We start from the raw sequence: 23999 nt of genomic DNA on the forward strand, positions 1-23999 counted from the left end.
GTATTCTGCAACGTAAGTGTAGTTTTACCATTGAGTTAAATGTTAATATACCTGCTATCATCAAACCAAACCGGTCCCAGAAGCCTGGTGCTGGCGCAGCCGCGGCACGGCGGCGGCGTGCTGCTCAGCGGCGTGGCTAGTCGAGATGTTCTGACATAACCTCACTTTCATCATTACATCATAGCCTCGCAGCGCTGGTGCACCAGGACTTTGACCTACTAATTCCTCCTAATTTTTGAAACATTCTCTTGTACCGTTTCTCCTCGCCAGATCTTTGCAATCAACGAAAAACTAACAAATAAAAATATTAAATACTGTAAATATTTATATAAATTTGTTCAACTTTTACAGAACACTAGATTTTGCTATATCTTTTATTTGTGGACATAACTGATCATAATTGGATTCTTTTCCTTTTTATATTTGCCTAATTCTCATCTCATTTTGTATTTAAATTGGATGGTCAGTTGATTCTTCAGTGCTCCTGTAAACATTGTTACCAACTTTTACAAATGAAGTAGGCTATTACGCGATGATATGATACGCACCACTATAAACGAAAATTGTATGGCAAAATGTTCCAGTGTTTTAGCAAAATGTATTTATTACATTGATAATAAAATAAAATTATGTTCCACCATATTGCATTTTTTAAGTTTATTAGATTCATAGCATGTATAGTTTATATCTATTTACAATAGCATTGAATTATTTATGATCATTAATAGACCTATCTTGAAATATTTAAAAGAAAGAAACAAGTTCGATATTACAACTTTGAATGGGTTTGACAGTTTATATAAATGTATTGTAGTAACACCATGGACTAAAATTTGTAATGTTTAAATTCGTAAATATGATTAATCTATACTTGATATGATTGTTATTAAACAGAGCGTTTGTTCCTCCCAAAAAGCAGAATGTAGCACAACCAGAACACTATTACTTTCAGGCAGATATTTCAGAGTAAAATAATTTGTATGATGGTGATCATTACAGTGTCAGTCATCGTTGATTTCAAAATTTAAAACTATACAACAAAGATCTAATTTCATAATAAATTATAGATATTTTTATAAGAACATGAAACATCTATTTTCTAAATAACTTCACCTGAAGTCCATTGATATTCGATCTGAAAAGTTGCGCTTCGATTATTTTTAAAGAATGTATACAACATGTTCTTTACCTACTCGTACACTATGTTGTCAATCTCGGACATGTTGGTTACAGACATTTTAAAAGTCATCGATGTATTTGGTTTAAGTTCCTCTAAATGGATGTTATTCTATATTCAGGAATTTTTACTATTTTAAGTTACTGTAACTTGTACAAAATGTACCTATTACATATTCCAGATAGCTATAAAATAAAGACGGTTATGCAATCTTGAGAGATTTTACGAGATTATGTTAATTTTGTGTTGCTTTCGACTCGGCGGGTCTAATGTAACTTTATTAAGGTAAGATCTCATATTCAGAAGCAATTATAAAATAGGCTTATAGTGATTTAAGTATTTACAAGTGTGACATTATGGGGTACATGGATGATGTCGTTAATAAATGTGGTCATGGATAAACCAAAGACTGAATCGGAACTCGTTTATAGAAGGTGTAAATCTGAATCCAATAATCAACATTTAACTGAGCCTCTTAATGTAAAGACATAAATTCTTAGAGTTGCTCAAGTGCCAGTAGACTACAATAACGAAATTCTCTGGTGCGGCAACTTCTCTGCAATAAGATAATCGAGAGAAGGAAGAGACGGAGTCGGTGAGGGAAAGTAGGCCCAGCGATTGCCACAGAACTTGTAGTTGTAGGCCTGGATGAAGCAATGTAGCAGGTTACATTCTCAGCAGCTCTTGTCTCAGCGGATAAGGAAAGAAATGACCCGACTAACCTACTTATTGTAGCAGTAATATAGGTAGAATGTGTAGTCCTGAAGTCTGAAGTAATTCCTTTGAAAGTAGTAAGTTTTTTTGCATCATATAATATCTCACATTGTACATTACCATTAGGCTAATGAGATATCCAGTTTAATTTATCAGTTAATTTACCAGTTAATAATGTCATCACATGAAGATGGACCATACTCTCAGTTATCTACCTCATATCAAAACGACTCATGGTTCTGAATAAACCAGCCAAAATTTAACTGGTAACTCAGTACAATTTACTTCTCGATTAATGTTAAAGTTGGGTTAAATTAATTATTTAAGAATGGGTTGAAAGGCTTCTAGAGAAGTTTTGTTTGTTTTGCTTTACGGGAATAATAGTTTTATTTGTTATTCAATATGGATGAATGAGGTTAAATCATGTTCAGATGGATCACAAAATCGAAATAAACACCTAGCAAATTATGTTAAAGTTCAGAATATAAAATAAAGGTTTGCCTTTTTATTGTCACCTTTTTGTTGCTTTGAAAGACAGGGGGAAAGGGAAAATCCTAGATCCGTTCCGTTAGAACCGGCTATAGCAAAATAATCTTGAGTTTTCCACCGTAAGAACAATGTTGAATATAATACAGGTTTGCGTCCTTATAAGTCGTAGAATTTTGTTACAGGTATCATCTTAAAGATATAATTAAAACACATCAAAACTTCTTTTAGTTTTTTCGATATTTTTTATGGGTAATTCAGAAAAATCTTAAACATGTCTGTACTTTATCTTTTAAATGTTTAAACATTATATACACTTTACAAAAAATTACAATAATAAGAGTTTGAATACTACATATTTAAAATGAGACATTCCTCATAACAAAATGATTAAAATAAGGGCGTAAAAGTGAATTATGTATAATATTGTCCTTATGGGAAAAACTTAATTAATTTTTATTAGCCCTTAAATAACAATTTCAAACACTCTTGCAAAAAGCAGTGCATAAGAGAAGATAAGTGCAGTAAAACATTAAATATCTGTTTATACTACAAAGAAAGTGTCAGTCACTGAGGGCCAATGTAAGATAGGGGTTTCTATATTATACATAATGTTTAGTTTATACTTTATGATGGTATCTTAGATATTTTGAATAAACAGTATCTCAATAGATGAAAAAGGGTAAGTAACTATATTAACCTAAGCATTCCGTTTTGCATTATTTAGAACTTAAAAGAACGTAACTCCGCAAAAATGGTATGTTGGTGCATTTAATGACAATGCGGTATAGGATGACAGTGTTTATGTAAAGCTGTTTAGAATTTTTCGTTGTGCCAGTTCTGATATTATAACTGTGAAGGTTTCTGTCTTCATATTAACAGTGTAGAATGTAGGATACGCTGATAGTTGCCATTTGTTTGGCATTTTAATTATACAGTACACACTGCAAAGTCGTCAACTCGTATTTGATTACACTTGTAAGAACAGAGAGATTGAGCCATTTAGCATACATTTGAATTGATGTGTATACATTACAGTACAGTATACGTTAATGCAGTATTAATTAATGCAGAAAATAAACATACAAATCAGTATGTGAAAGCTTAGCGTCTTGTGCAAAGCGCTGTTAAAGTAGTACAGTGTGAAGTTCAGAAAGCTCGTTCAGAGGTGGTTGACATTGACAATCGAAGTAAACCACTCGATTTATGTGTCAACCATGACGGCTCATTTACAAGTGAACCTTCACCTTACATGGGTGTTACAACACTAGTGATTGACTTTGATATGCTATTTCAGTTCTGATAATTTTATTTGAACAAGACAAAACGTCGTTAGGTTATGATTATGAAGATATTAAGTTATGGCATGAAGACTATAAGCCCAACTTCGATACTACATACGATGACTCTTCAAATAAAATGCAAATAATTGACGAGAAGCCGTAGCAAACAAATATCCGAAATGCAAAGAAAGAACTCATTCTTGCCTATATAGAAATGTAGTTTAATGTAAAATTTAAAGTCTACAGATTATATCTATTTCGGCATATCTTGACACATAATACATTCAAATTTTTATTTTATTACTATGTTTCTTAGCAGTGTTGAAATAATAAAAGTTTCGGTGAGCTAGGAAGGGTACTACAACGCAAGAGTGCGCTGAAATCAGATCCTACCACTCACTTTTACACGAGTTATTATATCACATGTTAAAAATCTCATATGATTACCCTCAACATGCTTACAAATTTATTCTGCCTTCATGGTTACCCAAAAGATCAACTCAATAACATTTACTAACTGTCAAATCCCATTCCGCAGGGGCTCATATTTTTGATAATTTCGTAAACAGCGGCCACGGGGTAATATAATTACTTCTACTTACTTGTGACATTCTCTTTCACGGGATCTTATTTTGTTTATTTTCCAAGTGAGATCCCATACCTTTGTACTTGAATGGCCATTCTTGCCTACCCCTCGTATGTTCACTGAAATTTTCAGTGGTCTATTTCTCCTTTTTCATATTAACTTCTTCTTCCTAAGAGAGGTTATCTGAAGATTGCCAACGTCGAGGATGGGAGTGCCCAACGTCCGGGGAAAACCTCGGACCTTTCTTGACAGTGGGCTGTGTAAATTTATTCTGCCGATGGGTGGCATCGGTGGAGGTCATGAGCCTGCTACATTGGTTCTTGATTAGGTAATGCAAAATATACACAGAGGTCCGACTGTGTTACCACTGGCGAGCCCCTGTCCATCCGTGTATTCAGGGGTGAAGAAAACTAAAACCAGGCCTTAGGGAAGTGGAGTAGAACATTTTGTGTCCGAGGTTACATCCGCTCCTGGTTACTCCGGCCTGTTCCTTGTCGTATGAAGCGCTCATAAAATCTTATCGTAACTGCTAATAAAAGTTCTATGGTCATGGCCAATCCCTTCAGGAAGAGCAGATTGATTGCTCGCTTTTCTAAAAGTGGAGACGCCAACCTACTGGTGTACAAACTAGAACTACAAGGAGAGGAAAGCTAACGACGCTTCTAAGAAAGTAGTACGTGACGCTGGTGGGAAAGATGGTTCTACGGCTGTCGAGTTCCTTTAAGAGGAGACCGCCTGCCCTATTAACTCCGAGTTACCGACGCCCTGCGGTTTGAGAAGTGCTAGCCCTAGGAAAGACCTCGCCGATGTTGAGCTCCTGAGGTGACAGATTGACAACGCCGATCAGGACGAACGAGAACACTTCGAACTTTTTGTCAAAAAGACTGAGGAGATGCGGGCGGTCTGTCAGACGAATTATAGGATGCCATTCGTACTTGAGACATACGTGAACTGCATCGCTGTGTGAGTCAGTTTGATACAGGGATGTCGGACCAGTAGGCAGTGCCGACCCAGAAGTAGGAGCTCCAATTTCGGAGGCAGTCAGGGCCCGAAAAAGTAGCAAATGGGCGGCTAAAGGGGAGAGAGCTGATGTGAAACAGTTTGCTACTAGATCGTCCAAGATAAAACCGTTAATGTAAAAAGCCCCAAAAGACTCACCTGGAGGCTGTCCTTATAAGAATAGAACTGGAAACACTTATATGGACCTGATAAAGGAGATACGGATGAAAGTAAAATCTAAAAACTCGGGCACTGAGGTTCAAGCCATCAGGAAGACAAGAGCTGGAAGTGTCGTGTTGCAACTAGGTGGAAAACCACAATGACCTAGCTCTTCTGTGCTGCACTGAATGATATGCGATAGAACTGAGTATAAATCATCGAAGGCTAATACCGAAGGCGGTTCGACAGCATAACTATGGTCGAGGAAGTCAATACCACCATTACCAGAAATCAGGGAACTGACACGGGGAGTCTCAAGGTATTCGTGACTCAACTAGTCTACTAGGCGGGAGCAGAGACTGACCATCGTGGACTTAACGGAGCGTGCGGCCGGCAGGCTACTGATAACGGCCCGTACAAGAGTCGGTTGGGTCAATTGCAGGATCAGTCTGGGGTTAGAAGCGTCAAAGTGCTTCCGGTCCTTCGGTTTCGCCCATCTTCAGGTGGACTGCAAAGAACTCGAGATAAGAGCTCAAGGCCTTTGTTTTAAACTGGGGGAGGTTATAGTCACAGCCGGAGAGACTCTAAGGTGGAAGCCTGGTGCTTTATATGATTATTGCAAAACGTATCCCCCCCCAAACTGGAACACCTTCCTGGCCGATAGCCTGTTCTGTGTCGCAGCTCGTCCGGGAACACAAAATCAACGCTATGACAAAATACGAGCAGTACAGTGACAGGGATGCCCTGTACTGGCCCCGTGATGTCCTAGGCACCGCTGCAAGCTGGTTGCGAAACACGATCGTGTTCGTTAATATCCACGGTACCTGGCGGGGTTTCGTTTGGGTGAGTATCGATGAGGTCACTCTTGTCAGCTTCTTTTTCACACTCAATGAAAGTGTGGTCGATTTTCACGAGACGATGGACATCCTTGGCGACTTACTTCGCCCCCTTGGTGGAATTTTGTCTTTCGTCGGCGATTTTAACGCAAAGGCTGTCGAATAGGCAATGCAGGTGACGGACACTAAATTTCACAGCATTTTGTAGATGGCTGCACGAGTTGGTCTAGTTGTCGTGAATTTGGGAGTACTACCAAATTCGACGGACGGGAAAACATCTACCAAAATATTACGGACTGGAGAGTGTTGGAGTACTTTACTGAATCTGATCACAGTATATCACCTTTAGTATCGTTCCAAGGAAGTAGAAATTGCAATGTGAACAACCCCTACGAACTCAAGGTTGGAACGTCGCCAGGCTAAGCGAAGACACTCTGTCTGAGATTAACGTCAGGGAAAAGGACACTTTCGTGGGGATAACGAGGGACGCCGGCAACACTCTAAACACAATATCACGTTTTACAATGTACACAGATTCTAAATATGATTTTAATATGTAATAACTTTGCTTCTCTCGTACATATGAATTTTTAGTTTTATATATTTATATTCACTATGCAAGTGAGTCACAGTGCTTGGCTAAAACAGTAAGACTAAAAGATCAAGTTTAGTGGATAATGGATCTTTAAACAATGTTTTTTGGATGTATACAATTTATTATAATCAGAGAGGTAAGTACGGTACGTCGATACAAATTTGTAATAATTACTTTGCAATAATTATGGTCTAAAAGTTGTATTAAAGTATATTATTAAAGGTTTTTATTACATTGCAAACATCTCTTGTAAAAAACAATATTTTATGGAGCGTAAAAAGGGTATTTTGGTAACATTTGAGTGTAGAAGAGGATACTTTTAAGTATATGGGAGTGTTATTAATAGGAACCTGATTGGCAACACTGGTATGGAGTGAGTACTTAAAACAGAATACAAGCGAACAGCTGTTTCGTTTGTTTAGATGCTCTACTAGCAAGTGCTGCGCCGCCGGCCTATAGTGTTCCATTTCCCTAGTTCCCTCAACTGTAATCAGCTGATTCCGGCTAGACGTTCAACAAATAAATTGTACTGTGTCAATTGTGATCTTTATCGGACTTGTTGTGTTGTGTGCTGTCAAATGCATATGTTTTTATTTTGATGCCAGTTTCTGTCTTTGGTCAGTATCATTTTCCAAGTTTTAATTGTAACACGAATAGTCATTTAATGTTTTGTTTTTATTGTCCACACTAGGCCTATTAACCCTACTCACACATATATTATTTTAAATCCTGGTTATTCAGGACCTAACCTTTAAAACTGACAGTTGTAAAGATTAACAATATTCTTAGATTTATAAATAAAATAATTTGTTACTTTTTATTGATTTCAGTGGTATGACTGTTTTTTGTTATGTAAATCCCGTTTAATGAAATTGATTATATAGGTTAGCCTACCACTTAGTGAACCTAATAGTCTATTTAAAATTTTGTTATGATAGGATTAGGATGATTTATGACCTAAATATCGAAAGAAGTCAACATAGGCTATTTCAAATTACTTGGGTTTGTTTTCATCATGTTAATCATGTTAACCATGATTAATCACCAAATCATGTTAACATAGGCCTACATGGGTTTAGCATGGTAACTAATTGTCAGTGTATTATAAAAATAAGATTCATCATGAGTGTTTCTTATTTTCTCAACCAACCAATTTTGAAATAGATGTTGTTTAACGTAGGTTACGTCCTGCTGAAATATATCCAATCAGAATTGATGCTTACACCTTAAATAGACAATAGACAAATATCACCATAACATATTTTTAGAGAATAGTTTTGGTGTCACATATAACATTTAAATATAACATTGGACTAGATATCCCCCACCAGCTAACACCATCCCTGTTACACCTTTTCTGAACGAGTTGAAAAGCAAATTGTTTGGAGAGAATAGAAACCTTTACTCTTGATGGTGTCAAGAGATATTTAGTAAGAACCTAAAGGAGATGTAGATAGTAGGTTATTTCCACAGTTTAATGTATGATTGTGAACTCAGGCAGAGTTGAAATATTAGCCTCTGAACAGTTCTTTTCTCCCCCTGGAATTCAGGATTGAGATTGTGTTTACGTTGTTGGGTAGGGTACGATAAGCAGACCCGGTTTTTTATATCGAAATTGGCAAACGATATTACTCAATCATAACCATCGATATAATCAATCGATACTAAGTAATTACTTTGAACAATTAATTCACTTAAATAATCTATATCTACAGCTGTAAACACTTTCAAGTAATACACGTAAGGTAATATTTCAACTTTACATAAGTAACATTTGATTATTAAGAATGGCAGTCAATTTTAGAAAACTACACACCATTGCTTTGAAAGATGATAAGACATGTTTTAAGTGGCTTCAAAACTAGGTACTAGGACTCGTACCGAAAAATCCATTATGTGAAATTTGTGGGAAAGAAACAAATGTAACTGTGAGAGGAGTAAATATGGTCGTCTTCAGTTTTCCTAATTTTGGTTATAATACTTTGTTTTATCACTGTTAATATTAAATTCACATTTTAATTTAATTCACATTCATATGTTTGTTGTTGCGGACTACAGACACTTTTATATTGATTGATAGTCTAGGATTTGAGATGCGAATATTAGGTATCGATGATTACATTCTTCGATATAAAAAACCGGATCCGCATATCGTATCCTTACCACGTTGTCCATGTTAAATACCTCTGTAAGACATATGTATTACAATGGAAGACACGGTAATGTAGTGCCATGTTAATATGTAACAGAGTACAATTCCTGTAGTACCAAGTTCCATAGAATGCTTGGTGGTCATATTATGCATCATGGTACTGTATGTAAAAATGTTGTAACTTTTCCTGTACTTATGTACATTATCCTATGAACTGCTTAGAATTTGGAAGAGTAATTGTTCTGCTCTGATAATGTATTGTAGATCTGATACAGTTTTCTTAAAGATAATAAAGATGATAACCTGTTTATGGCCTAGGTCTATTGAGTGAGTTTTTGAAGATTGATTTGCATGCTCAAAAGTGGCTAGGTATATTCAATGATTAAATCTTGTCTCTGTCCCAAAAAAGCCATTAATAAATTCTTTTTTGTTTTGCATGATTACTTCCCATGAAATCTGGTCTTTTATGACTTTAGAGTTTCTAAGTAGTTAGTGTAAATATGTCAACTGCTGAAAGGACATTGCTCAGATCAGTGCTGGTACAAATACTAGTTTTTATAGTAAGAAACAAATAAGTATATATATATATATATATATATATATATATATATATATATATATATATATATATATATATATATATATATATGAATAAGAATTATAATACAGTATTAAGAAAATAGATAATGATTTAATATTTGCTATTCTTGTTACAGAATATAGAAATTTAATGTTGTTTGGTATATGACACTTTGTCCTATTTGTAACTTTTTATCTTGTTTTTCCAAACCTCTTATCCTTAGTAAATGTTTTATCCTATTTTAGTTTTTTATTCATTCTCCCCTAATTTTGAAACATTTTCTATTTTGAATTTAAACTGTATTAATCATAGGCTAATTAATAGACTGAATAAAACAAAAACAATTAACTATCCTGAAATTTTATCTCAATTATAAGTAACTGCATTAAAATGTTATAAAATTGTAGTAAGTTTTATTTTCGTAATGTCTTTTTTATCACAAAGAACATTTTTTTATATTCCTTACAATTTTTAATTAAACATAACTGTTCCTTCTCATTTCTTTTGGCTTCTTACCATTAGATTTTACCACTCTTATTTTAGTTTAAGTAAATAGATGATGAGGCTGTTTTAAAATTTGTACAGAAAACAACTGCTTAAATAAAATTTGCCTATATAATTTATGCTATTTTTACAAGTATTTAAACGTCTAAATGAACAAATAATTAGATTCTCTTTGTTTTAAATGTTTCTTTCAAGATGAATAATGCAATTTCTTTTTATTTACCGCGTAAATGAACATAACTCCAAAAATAACATTACCTGACTAGTTATAATTGTTTATATGAAATAACATTACCTTTTTTTAATATACTCTTTAAATAAGTTTTCAATGTCTCACAGTTTTTAATAGGGATGTAGTAGACATTATCAAACTGCTGCTCATAGGGGTGAAAAATATGAATAATTTTATTTTATGAAAGTAAAGTTTTTAATTGTAAATATCAACTGAATATACTTCTTTATACATTGTTGTATTCTTTTCCAGGTTTTATAACACATCAAGTGGACAGAAAGTGTGTGCAATAAATGTGAAATGTGATGCTCTAGACTTCAAAAGTTAACAGAAACAAACAGTATTAGTGCATAAGATTGGATAAATAAAATTAAACAATGACTGAAATTAAAAGTCCAAGCAGTTTAAAGAAAACTCCTCCTGCTATGGATCAGATAACAAACAACAATTATCACTTCATGGGTCATCACTTCCCAAAACGGCCAGCACTTGATCTCACATTCAAGGATATAACATATGCAACGAGGTCTTGGACAAAATTTAGGATAGGTAAGTTTTTAGTTGAGAGCTATATACTACAGCATGGGTCCAGTTGTGTCTAACTGTAAATTGTAACTGGAAACTTTCATTTAACCCGCATGTTATCGAAATAGTTTTCTTGTTTTAACATATTCAAATAAAACATCGGTTTTTGTCTAACCACCTTATTATAGGTATCAGAGTTTACCTGCCATGATCTATCACTGCAACAGTCTACAGTTGAAATGCGTTGTCACAGATATGACGACAAAGCATTTTGGTAAGAACGACGTACATAGACAAATAAATATAATTCTATTGATTAAATACCTGTAATAAAAAACTAATATAACTCAGTACTGTATGGTAATTATAAAGAATAAGCAGGAACAAGTAATATAGCAGAGTTAAACTTATAAATGTGATAAAATAGTGCACATCCCCATTAAATTGGGTAACTATTTGACTTTTATGTGCTGCACATTGTATTTTGTTACTGCTTTCACACCACCACACTTACATTTCTGGAAAGATGAAACTTAAGTATCCATGGGTTCAGTCGTATTTACAGTATATACAAAATAAAAATACAATTTTTATTTATTTTAACTTTTTTGAGACAGTTTTTATGTGTATATATTACATACTTTATTATTAAAATAATTAATAACATTTCCCACAATAAAATTGTTTATCAGAAATAGTTTAACAAACAAATAAATCTACACTGGACCACATAAAATGGAATAACCAAAGTGGACATAATTTGAACAAGGTATGCTTGTGTATGTGTCCATGTGTGCATATATGTATGTAATATCTTTTTGTAAGTTTTATAATGATAAATTATGAACAAACAGATCGATTAAGCCTTACCTCTGCTAGATAACACAGTTTCAATTATTTTATTCCAAAATATATAATACCAGCAAATTTCATACATTTAGAACCATTGAAGTCAAAGAAAATTTATAAGAAACTTAAATATTTTAATTGTGTACTTTAGAAGACTTTCATGTAAGTGTACCCGAATAATAAACTCCAATTGCCAGGAGTAGAATTCAAACTCAGTCCACTTTCAGATACAATATCTCAGGAGTAGGCTATATAACTCACTTATATTATATTCTTTATATATTTAGCTAATTTTAGTTCATAGTCCTTTGGCTGTATTTGAGGTAAAAATGTGAATTAGCACTAAAAATATCACACTGAAAGGATTTGTGTTGAAGCTCTTGTTTATATATTTACATTTCTATAACTGGTACCATACAGGAATAATTATTTCATTATCTATATTGTGATATACAAGAAACCCTTGGAAACAAACAGAGAGCTCTGATAATCATTGATGATAAGATAAGATAATCAAAGGAGATAAGGAAACAAACTAGTGGTGTTTTCTTCTTGTACTTGATTCCACTGGAGTTAGAAAATTAAACTCATAAGGCCTTTTTAATTTTGTATTTTTTTCAACTTATTCAAAAGATTATTTCTAATTCACTTGTTCCATATTACAAGCTATTTAAAAAGCCATCAAGATCATCTGTTTTCTTATCATTATACCTTTTCTTGTAATTCAATCAATCGATTTATTATTATTAAAACACAACTGTAATATAATAGTTGTGAATATCATGTACGACTGTAAATATGCAATTTTTCGTGTTCATAGTTTTTATTCAGTAATAATTGGTGAGATAATAAATAAATAAAGATTAATTATAATTGAAATTCAATTGATGCAGCCATTCAAAATGTAAATTTATTTAGCAAATTGTACATTAAGTGTCTTCTTCCTTTTCCAACATGTTTGTTTATTCTTCATTGTGGTTTATCCAAATGTTTGTTTATGTTCAGTAGACTAGACATATTTTGAATTCAAGTAGCAGTTATTAACATAGTACAAAGACTAGTCAGGTGATAACAATTCAAATGATTGGTTCAGAATTACAATAGCATGACCTGCAGCTAATTGTGACTCTGACACTGATACAGGAAGTCCTGTGGCAGCCATACAAACAATGCCTTTTGAATTGTTGCTATTATATTGTCCTCACAGTATTGTTGACCTTGCATCAATCTAATGTAGATCATACTAACACAACATTACCCTTGACAGTCTTCAAGATTACAATTCTCAATTTTAACCTAACATTATTTATTAAGTATATTTTGTACAGGGTGTACAGTAAAAGTGTTCCAGTACTTTGGGATTTTGTTCTACACATGAAAATGAGCAAAAAGGTTCATAGAAGGTGTGTCCTAAAACCTTTAGTTTCCCGTCTATCTGTCTATATGTGTTTATTGTGTTATGAACAAGTTAAGATGAACTTATGAAAGTTGAGAATTGTATTAAACTTTGGTAGACCTTTTTGAAAATAAAATATTAACAAAATCATTTTACCCGTTTTAAAATGGCGGACGTTTAAATTATTTCATCAAAATAATTAAAAATCCATTAAAGTTCGCATATGAACTTCCACTATATTGTTAAACCATATAGTATTGGAACACTTACTGAACACCCTGTATATATTGTTACATTGGCAGTATTAATGAAATTTTGACTTGAAAAATGTTACCTTACTTTTAAAATAAATATACATTGAGAGACTGTTGTTATTATTGAGAACTTTTGCATAAGTAATCAAAATAAAAATATTATTTATGAAGTTATTATTAAGTAAACTGTTTACATTGTAACAAGGAACCTAAATTATTAATATTACGTATGCAATAAGCACAATATTTATATTGCGCAATAGCCATGATTAATATTACATTATAGTACAAGACATCATTGCAAGCTTGGCCGTTAGGATGTTATACTTATGCACAATATTTCTATTGCACAATAGCCATGACTAATATAACATTATATTACGAGAAATATCATTGAAAGCCTGGCCGTTAGGCGGTTATACTTATGGACAATATTTTTGTTGCACAATAGCCATAACTAATATGACAAATATTACGAGAAATATCATTTGCAAGCCTGGCCGTTAAGCTTTATTATTTATTAATAATGTAGAGAAATCCCAATTAATAATTTTAATACTAGTTTTATCTTAAGAAACTAATCTATATTTTGTAGTGATATAATGCATCTCAGGCCGTAGTACAGCAAACCCATTTATTTGCTACAACATAGGCTTGTAATATGTCTCGTACTAGTACTACTACATAATTCTGTTTAGATTTAACAAAAAATTTGCTTTGCATTGTAATAAATATCAAAAGAAAACGTATTCCTATCTCGTTTAAATATTATAAATACATTAATATAATTCAAAATAGAACAATTTTCTTTTAAAACAAAGCAATGATGTTCTTCAAAAATAACAAACTTATAAAGGTCATTAGAAAGGTAAATATTTCATATTTTTATTTGAAACATATTCCATATTATTATTGATTGTGTTAAAAACCTTTGTAAAAGCATAGAAAATTTTTTATTTTTAGCAAATTACACATTTTTAAATAAAAAGTTTGACACGAAGAACGTGTTTCTTGCGCGAAGGAATTACCGCTGGTCGTTTGAACATGTTTATATACCTTCACAAAAAGCTAAAAAAAACAGTGGCTTAATTTTTTTTATGTGACATTCAGGTTAGGTTTATTTGTGATATTACGGAACAAATTAAATTGATGACCAACTGACCGATCGACACAGTTAATAAAGAGACGGCAACTGTTGAAGATAACAGTGGCTACAATCTGGAAGTGTGATGACGAGTGGCGACATGATGGTTCTGAGTCACCGACTGACCTTGAGCTTGTATGCAGATTCCAGTTACTGTACGCGGTCAGGCCCAGATATGCGCGTCACTTCTCTCACGTGAGCATTTGCAAGTTCCGTTTCTCTGTAAATAGCGCCTAGCCCACTCTAGCGTGATGACGCACAGCGGCGCACGTACGCGCCCGCACATACTGTTGTTACTGTGTCAGATGTGTGTTAAGACGATATTTACCTGAATACTTATTTGATATATTTTCATAGAAAGTTACAATGTCTTTTATTGCTTAAACACATTTGAATTACACAATTTTCTTTTATATAATTATCATTTTAGTTCACTATTTGGTTTGAAGTTTAATGAAGTCGGTACGTATTGTTTTCAGTGTTCAACAAGAGAATCATTTAAGTAATAACTATTTGTAGGATAAAATACAATATAAATAAGTACGTTGTGTATGTAAAACACACTATCACCGTTGAAATTGTGTTCTTTTTAAGAATGACTGGCACAGTGTCAAATTATTACAAATTATTACGCAGTTGTCCGAACTTTGTTGATCAAGATACTTTTCGTTTGTGAGAATTCGGATAAACCGGATATTTTGTTGATTTTAAGCAATATATATACACTCATTTTTTGCATATAGTGAGTGTAAGGGTAAATCGTTTTGTTACTGATATTTCAAATAATCGATATTCCGCTAAATAAAATAAAACTAGTGCGATATTAGTTATAATATTTTAAACAAAAGTAGAAACTAAATACTATTTTAGACCCAATATATAACAGACATTGGTAACATAAGCAATGGATGTGCTTAAAAATTTTGTATTTTTATATCTTGCTCGTTTTTTTATTGTTCGTAGTTCATTTAGATAAAATGATATATGAACTCGTTTCGGATAAACGCGTTCCTGATTTCACTGTAAGCTGTTTAAGTGTTTAATGATCTGTACAGTAATTTTCTCCGACTAATTTCATTTATAATGCTAAAATAATACCAATAAATTTGGAAATTTGATAAATAAATAAAAATCTACTTCTACATTATTAATATTTTACACCGTGAATTGAATATTATTCTCAATTTTCATTCTGAGATAAGACATCAATACTACGCCACCATTCCCAGAAAATGCGACATATTTTCGTAAATATGACACAAAAGTTATTTAAAGCATATATAATACGCAATTATATAGGCTTTAGCCTAACTCCAAAACCATCTGCAGTAACTCGTGAATAAACTCAAAATCGTGATTTCGACAACCAACGACTGCCTCACTACATCATAATGAAGCTATACAATCCTGAGTCATGTGATCTACTTCCGGCGGGCGTCTAGTCACAGTCAGTCGTCGTGGTCAGCTGATTTGGTAATCTGGCCAGATGACTTCACTTTATATATATATATATATATATATATATATATATATATATATATATATATATATTATCCCTACTCGTCTCTGGTATATACAGGGCACTCTGAATGTTGATAATTATATAACTTAAGTTTTGTTGTCTTTATTTTTGGCGGAACAAATAATTCTACCGCGTTAGAAACTAGGATGTAGATGCAATTAATATGTAAAAGTGTTGATATATTTACTGTTTTCAATGTACTTATCCTAAATTATTAAAAAGTAAATCTTTGGGAATTCAGACAAATGTAATTTATTAACAGATGTTCAACAAATAACTTTGATTAGTGTCCTTCTGTATTGTGTAGTATACACAGACTAAAGATTGTGTCTATACAGAATGTTGGCGCAACAGTGGGAGTGGGACTCGTTGCGGGAACCAAAATATCACAAATTGTCTGTAGAGATGGGCGTTATTTAACATAACAGGATAAATAAACAGTGTTGCCGCGCGGCAACAGTTAATCCCCGCAACGTGTTATCAGAAACTCCCTGTTATAACAGGAATGACAACGAACAATGAATTCATTCGTTTCGTTGCCGGCAACGGTAAGCCTGTGCTGGTAACAGTCAAATAGCGGCAGCAGACTGGAAACTCTTCACCTGTTATTTGAGCAACGGTGTTATGACAAACAACAGAGTTGTAGGATGACAATTATTTTCATTGCCGGGAATCTATCTACGGCTTGACAATGACAACAGCAGCTTGATCTGTTATTACAACACCACCCGTAACGATAATATAGTAAAGTAAAATAATCAAAATACTGGAGACGCGACATTGCGGCTTGGGGGGAGTGGATGGTGCCTGTTCGGACATGAAAAACCTGACCTGATTATTCACTTTGTTTATTCTATTATGATCCCATTCCCACACCCGCAGTACAATTGTTTTAATTTGTTCAAGAGCAACATACAGTGTAATCTCTGCCTTATTAAACTATATGTGGTTTAAATTTTTTATTTAAAATAACTATATTTCTTAATGTTTTTCTTTAAAATAATTCTTGACAAATAATTGTAGAGTGATTAAGTTATGTGAAATAACACGTTTAATTTGTGTTTACTGTTTTTATTATTTATAAATATCTACATTGTAATTAATTTATATTAAAAAATGAGTGGTAACAAGAAGCAAAAAAACCAGTTACTTGTGGACATACTATACTGTGGTTGACGCTGACATAAAAACTGCTAAGTGCGATTTATGTGGGCAAGTATTAAATTATAAGTCAACTATAACTAATCTTAGACACCACATTGAAAAGCGCCATCCTACTGTAAATTTACCAAAAAAAGATAAAACTTCAACTAACTTGCCAAGCCCTACGACAGCTTTAATTTTCTACTAAAAATCTACAATAGGCCTCTACATCAATTTTACGTAATGAACCCGAACAACCAAGTTCAGAAGCGCTAACCAATTCAAATCCACTAAGTGCATATTTTTCATCTTCTAGTGACGGTAACCAGTCAAGTATTAGATCATTTTTACCCCAATCTAAAAAGCTGAGTGAGACTCAACGTAAAAAAAACTCGATAAACTTCTCTTACAGTTGTTTATTACTGACTTTCAGCCATTTTCAATTGTCGAAAGACAGAGGTTTTTGTTAACTTTGTGTCGGCTTTGAATCCCGCATATAAATTGCCAAGTAGAAAAACAATTTCCAATAGTATGATTTCCAGCTGAACATGAGAGATGCTTGAATTTTGTTCGGAATGAGTTAAACTCAGTACAAAGTGTATGTCTAACCACTGATACCTGGACTTCTACAAATGTTGAAAGTTATTTGGGCGTAACTGTCCATTACATTTCAGAAAATTATGAAATAAAGTCGATATTGTTGGAATGTTCTAAAATGTCCTGATTCTCACACAAGTGCTAATCTAGCAAAAGAGATCAAAACTATTGTTGACAAATTTCATTTATTTGATAAGATTTTAGTCGTAGTATCAGACAATGCCAGTAACATCAAAGGGGCGGTACACAAAAGGACTTGAAATTGAAGCACTTTGGTTGTTTTGCCCATACCTTAAACTTGATTCTTCAGGATGCGTTAAAGCTGGTAAAAATGTTAATTGACAAAATAAAATTGATAGTGACTTTTTTTAAAGGAGCACAAATGCAACTGAAAAACTGTTGATATCCCAGAAAAAATATGGGCCTTGAGCCAAAAAAACTTATTCAAGAGGTTTCAACGAGATGGAACTCTACATTTTATATGGTTTCCAGATTTGTAGAGCTGCAGGACGCGGTTTAAAAACTACTATCGCTTTAATAAATAAAAAAATTTACCTGTTTTGTCAGGAGGAAGAGTGGGGATTATGCAAAGAGCTAAGCACAATCTTACGTCCTTTTGAGGAGGTCACTTCACAGATTAGTGGGGAACGCTACGTGACAGGTAGCCAAGTGATACCCCTAACAAGAGGCCTGATGTCCGTGTGTAAAAAAATGCAAAAGGAGCCATTCAAACCAGTTATTCAAAATATTATTAATGAACTGCTGCATGGTCTCGAGAAACGCATGGAAAATGTTTGAACACAGCAAAACAATAGCACTTGCTACTCTTTTTAGATCCCAGATTCAAACTTGCTGTCTTCAAAGACGAAACTGCAAAGCAATTGATCAAAAAAACATGTACAGAACTTTTAGCTGCAAATCTGGGACAGAGAGACACATGGCAAAACCTTGCACAGCAGATGATGAAGAAATTGGTAACACTCAAAACAAAGATGGCAACGTAGATTCCGCAAAATTTTCCGTCTGGGAGGACGTTGACAACATAATTGCCAAGGAGAAACCTACAGGTAACCGCTTTTAAAATTTTATTCATAAATTTAGAATTTTCAATAAATTAAATTAGGGTTTTTACTTGTAACTACACGTATTTACTTTTTGTTTAACTTTAACGCGTTGTAAGCTTTTTGGAGTTCACTGCTATGAAGGAATTGGTTTCAGGTACGAAGACCTCCGCTGCAATTGTCGAGTTGAACCGGTACTTAGATGACAGCTATCAAGGACGGAAAAAAGATCCTATGGGCTGGTGGAAAGAGAATCATAACATGTATACCCTATTATGAGCAAATTGGTGAAATTAAAATTTTAACGTCATGGCTACATCCGTCCCATGTGAACGACTTTTTTCTAAAAGCAGGAAATTTTTTGACAGAACGCCGATCAAGACTGAGTTCAAAACGAGCAGAGCAGTTGCTGTTTTTGAATGGAAATCTAAATCTTCTACAGTAAATAGAAATCAAAAAATTTAAGTTATATATAAGTTCTGCAAGTTAAATATATGAAATTATGTAATTCATTTTTCTTGCAATTAATCTTATATGAAGCCATAGTGTACAGTTTTGGTTATATTGCCCATTTTATTTTCTAAATATGCTTAATTGTGTCTTTGAATCTCCATACATTCGTGTATCTTCATTTAATCTAAAGTACAATATTTGACAGTGTAATTGTAATGTACATTTGAACAATATGTTTATGTATGTATATATTTTGTAATTTATAAAGTGTTTCCTATATGATTTAATTAGAAATAGCAGTGTTAACCATTTTGTTTATATTGTGATAAATAGTTTTTTATGTATACATTTTGCAATTATAAAAACGTCATTTGTGTTACTATTTGTTGTAGTTAATATAAGTTATCAGTTAAATATTATGTATACATCACAGCAGTACATTTTTATAGCTAAATATCACTGTCCAAACGTTTTTACTTTACACTTACAAAATCTTACTTAAGTTGTAGGCTATAATTATTTCAATATATTTTATAATCAAATATGTATTTCACATTCGTAATAAATTATATTTTAGATGTAATGTATCCATTTAATGTATTCTTCATTTACATACTAGTAGTGTAACTAACACGTATTTAACGGTTTTATTTTACTGTCAATTTTCCGTGTAAATTACCAATTTGGGCAATTTAAAACACGTTATTTTTTAAGATAAATGTATTTTAAAGAACTTTTAGTCTTGTATATAAATTACTTTTATAAAAAAAGCCTAGGGTGTGTTCATTTAATATAATAATATTTACAGAAACGTTTTATTTGGTTTGTATTATTTTGTCTATAGCTTTTATAAAGTAATCCCTAGTGTAAATTATATTTAATACAACTAAAATATTTTCATTTTTCAGTTTGAATATTTTAATGTTTATCTATAGTGTAAATGTACAATGCGCTGTGAAATGTTTACATTCAAACAATAAAAACCCGATTCTGTATTTTGTACTTAATTGAACCAAAAGATACTTTTTAATTATCTCAAAATAAATTATAGTAACTAGACTAAGCAGCTAAATGAACGAATTTTGTACACTTAATAATAGTAACAAAGTCCGTTAACTGAATGGTGGTCCATGTTTTAGTAACGGTATTTCAGTAACGTTTCTATAGGTAACCAGCCACTGGAAAAACGTTATTGAACCAACGTTGCGCAATGGATAGACGAGGCGCAACGGTCAGCCGATAACAGTTTGCTAAAATAACACGTTGCCGCAACCTGTTATCGGTTGGCAGAATAACGTCGCAACGCGTTGCAGCTAAACAACGACATTTTCCATCTCTAGCACCCAGCGCACAATACGGCGCTCGCTAAAACTAATGGCCAACTCTCTGTTATGTTTGATTCTTTGTCTGTGATATGGGATTGTCTGCTTCCGTCAAAGCCTCGGATATATCCTATAAGTTTTATTAAGAGAATTTCCCCTTCGGTCTTATCATCTTCGAGATCGTTAACCGCATTTGCAGCCTAATCCACGTCATATGAACTGAATGACCTCAGTCCGAAAATCAGTACTTTAATTATATTTTCGAAGAAAAGAGTATCAGATACGATTAACAGGATTTTAGCCAACTGACAAGATAAATTTTCATAAAAAAATAGCACGTGCTATGTTGTATAATAGGCAATACAATTTGTATTGAAGTCGGGACGTTGAAAATGTGCTTAACAGTAGTTGTGTTTAATTGTAATTTATCATCTGAAAATTTTGTCATGTACCGTCTTGTATACCATTGTAAATACGAGATTTCAAAGAAAAACAATGAATATAAACTGAAAATCTGTTTTCAATTTGGCGTGTGTTAATCACTTTAATAATATATATATATATATATATATATATATATATATATATATATATATTTTTTTTTTTTTTTCGAAACATTATTGTGACAATTCAATAGTTTTAATTTACGTTAGAAGACAATTATGCGATATACCTTCCTCAATGCTATGTAAAAATATAGTTGTGCTTGTAAAATCAGTAAAAAGGAGAGGGGTGAAGATTTTATTAACCTTTTGAAGAATCCGGAAAGATGTAGCAAATAATTATACTTTTCTAATTAAAATCAATTCATTCCCCCATTCTTACATTATATACAATAATATTGTGTTTTATCAATATATTTCTTGCATAAACTGTACTTTTAGGTATGAAGGTTATATATATATATATATATATATATATATATATATATATATATATATATATATATATATATATATATATATGGCATACGTTGAGTGATCAACTTGATATTATCATTAGTTATTTCTTACAATTATAACTGTATTATGAAGCTATTTTGTTTCACAGCGTACCATTATACAGTTATAATACAGTTATAATTGTAAGAAATAACTAATGATAATATCAAGTTGATCACTCAACGTATGCCATTATTAAAATTGGATGTGTATAAAAGCTCACAATGCAAGTAGAAAACCAATGATAGGTGATATTGTCAAGTATTTTTTTTTTTTTTTTTTTTTTTTTTTTTTTTTTTTTTTTTTTTACTACACTAACAATATTGCGTTGTTCGAAATCTCTAGAGTACGTGATGTATGATGAGCACTGCAAACCGCAACGTCACCACAACGTCACCACAACGTTGCTGTAGAGGTTCTGTCACTTCATGATTTTATTTGGGACGAAGTCATTGACATCTTGTAATATTTATTCTGTACAGTAGTCCTTCAGGTAGACAAAACATCGTTTGTTACGCCAGTTTTTTAATTTTGTATACAATACATTAGAAATATAGTTTACATAATGACTCGTGAATTTTCGTTTCGGATACAAACGGAAATGTGTTACTGTTGTGTAAGCCTTCCGAGCTGAAAATTGCAGCAACTAAATTATCATTTGTAGGATTCGCCAGGTGAACAACACTTTCACTTCCAGCTACGTCCTTGAAATGTATAGTTCTGAATACTCAAGTAATCCTTTCTGGTCTCCATAATTTGGTATTGCTCTCACTGTGAAACAAAAGGTAAAAAGCAAATTTTCTACCAAAATCTTGTTTATTTTTTTAAGAATCGTGTGCAGTGAATTTGATGTTTTGTTTACACTCTACATACCAGGTTCAATCGAGTGCATAATACGTCAATTACGGTAATATTGTCGGTGAATGTATGCAGGATGTACGGAAGTTGGCTATCTGATTACTGGAAATGCAGTCGACCTTCAATTGGTCATTTTTTTTTTATTTTAAAGTTTTTAGTAAATCCTGTTTAGATGCATTTCCTTAATACAGGAAATATTGATCTCCACACATAGAGTTATAGGTATTTAAAGTTGTGGATTGTTATTACTTTTATAACAACCCCTATAGAAAAAAAATTTAAAAATAGAGTGGTAAAAGCCATTGGTAAGATTTGTTTCAGTGCGCTCTTTCATTGTAGTACCCTCTCTAGCTCACAGAAACTTTGATTTTTTGAACACTGTTAAAGCCTACCGTAATAAACAAAAAATGTGAATGTATAACGTGATGTCGAGATTTCATCTGTAGACTTTAGATTTTACATTAAACTACATTTCATGTATGCACCTGATTACAATATGGTTATAATTATCTTATATAACTACAATTTCTAGTCGAATAATTAATAAATTTAATTGTTATTACTTCCCGAAATGTGTTTTAAAAGGCTGTGACTAAACGTTTAGAATATTAACCCAAGAGAAGGTAGGTTGTACTGTCTAAAGTTTGTAGAACTGTCTCGGAAATATGAGTTGGGATTTCCTTACAGCAGAGATGTGAGGCTGACAACCAGGTCTTGCCAAGTGGTCGTTAACAAGAAGACAAATATATTAGTCTCAAAGATCCAACTGAACGCTGTACTGCTGAGACAGTGCCAACAGCGACTACAGGTTGTCTGATTCAGCACCCCTTCCCTGTTACGTCATTCCCCCTTGACATCGGAGCAGTGGCATTGTATATTTTCACTCACTCTAATAACTAAATATGTATCGACGAAAATAATAAAACTTGATATGGATACAAATTTATGCAAAATGGTGTAAAATGTGTTAAATAATTTTGAATATGTACTGATAGTCGTCGTTGTGTAATTTATTATACATCAAGTACTTACTTGCTTTTTTGTAAGCCAAAGTTATTGAAGTGTTTTAAAACTTTAATGTGACCGTGTGTCAAAGCATATTACAGCTAGAAAAATGTGTAAACTAAGCAACTAATTATGTTATCTCGCTACATAAACGCAATTAATTATTCAAAATCACGTTCTAATGTCACTAAAAGTTATACTGAGCCCTTAGTATGTCGATTCCTGCAATGTGGCACTAACAGGTTCAGAGATTAAAGGTTTTCTAATTTATCACTGATCTTAAAGGCGGACAAATTTTCGGAACTTTTCCAAATGAAGTACGGTATATATGTGCCAGTTAACTCTATTTAAAATAGAAGAATTTTGTTTTTCGCATAATCACAGATCATTACGTTTTGTGTAAACAATTATTAATATACTCCTTCGTATCACATATTTTATGAATATGTGATAATACAGTTTAATGATCTTCGCAAGTTATCCGAAGCATTCATATTCATTCAATTTGACAATATTTAAATTTAATATTTACTCATATTGAAACCATATCCAATTCACAATATACCGTCTGACAATATAATAGTCAGAAAGGAGTCTAAAATCCTTAAAATCGGTGGGGAGGGGGT

The 23999-nt window shown here is 32.7% G+C and overlaps 1 protein-coding gene across 1 annotated transcript in view; it reads left to right on the forward strand.

Annotated features, from left to right (window-relative positions):
- Positions 1-7264: 7264 nt before the first annotated feature.
- LOC124356913 (ATP-binding cassette sub-family G member 1-like) overlaps positions 7265-23999 on the forward strand; it is an 80365-nt gene continuing 63630 nt past the window's right edge. The window contains exons 1-2 of the mRNA XM_046808211.1: positions 7265-7452; positions 10556-10852. Of these exons, the coding sequence (XP_046664167.1) occupies positions 10681-10852 (172 nt within the window). The 5' untranslated portion in view covers positions 7265-7452; positions 10556-10680. The remainder of the gene's footprint in view (positions 7453-10555; positions 10853-23999) is intronic.

This window comes from Homalodisca vitripennis, chromosome 3 (genome assembly GCF_021130785.1).
Source record: "Homalodisca vitripennis isolate AUS2020 chromosome 3, UT_GWSS_2.1, whole genome shotgun sequence".
Lineage (NCBI taxonomy): Eukaryota > Metazoa > Arthropoda > Insecta > Hemiptera > Cicadellidae > Homalodisca > Homalodisca vitripennis.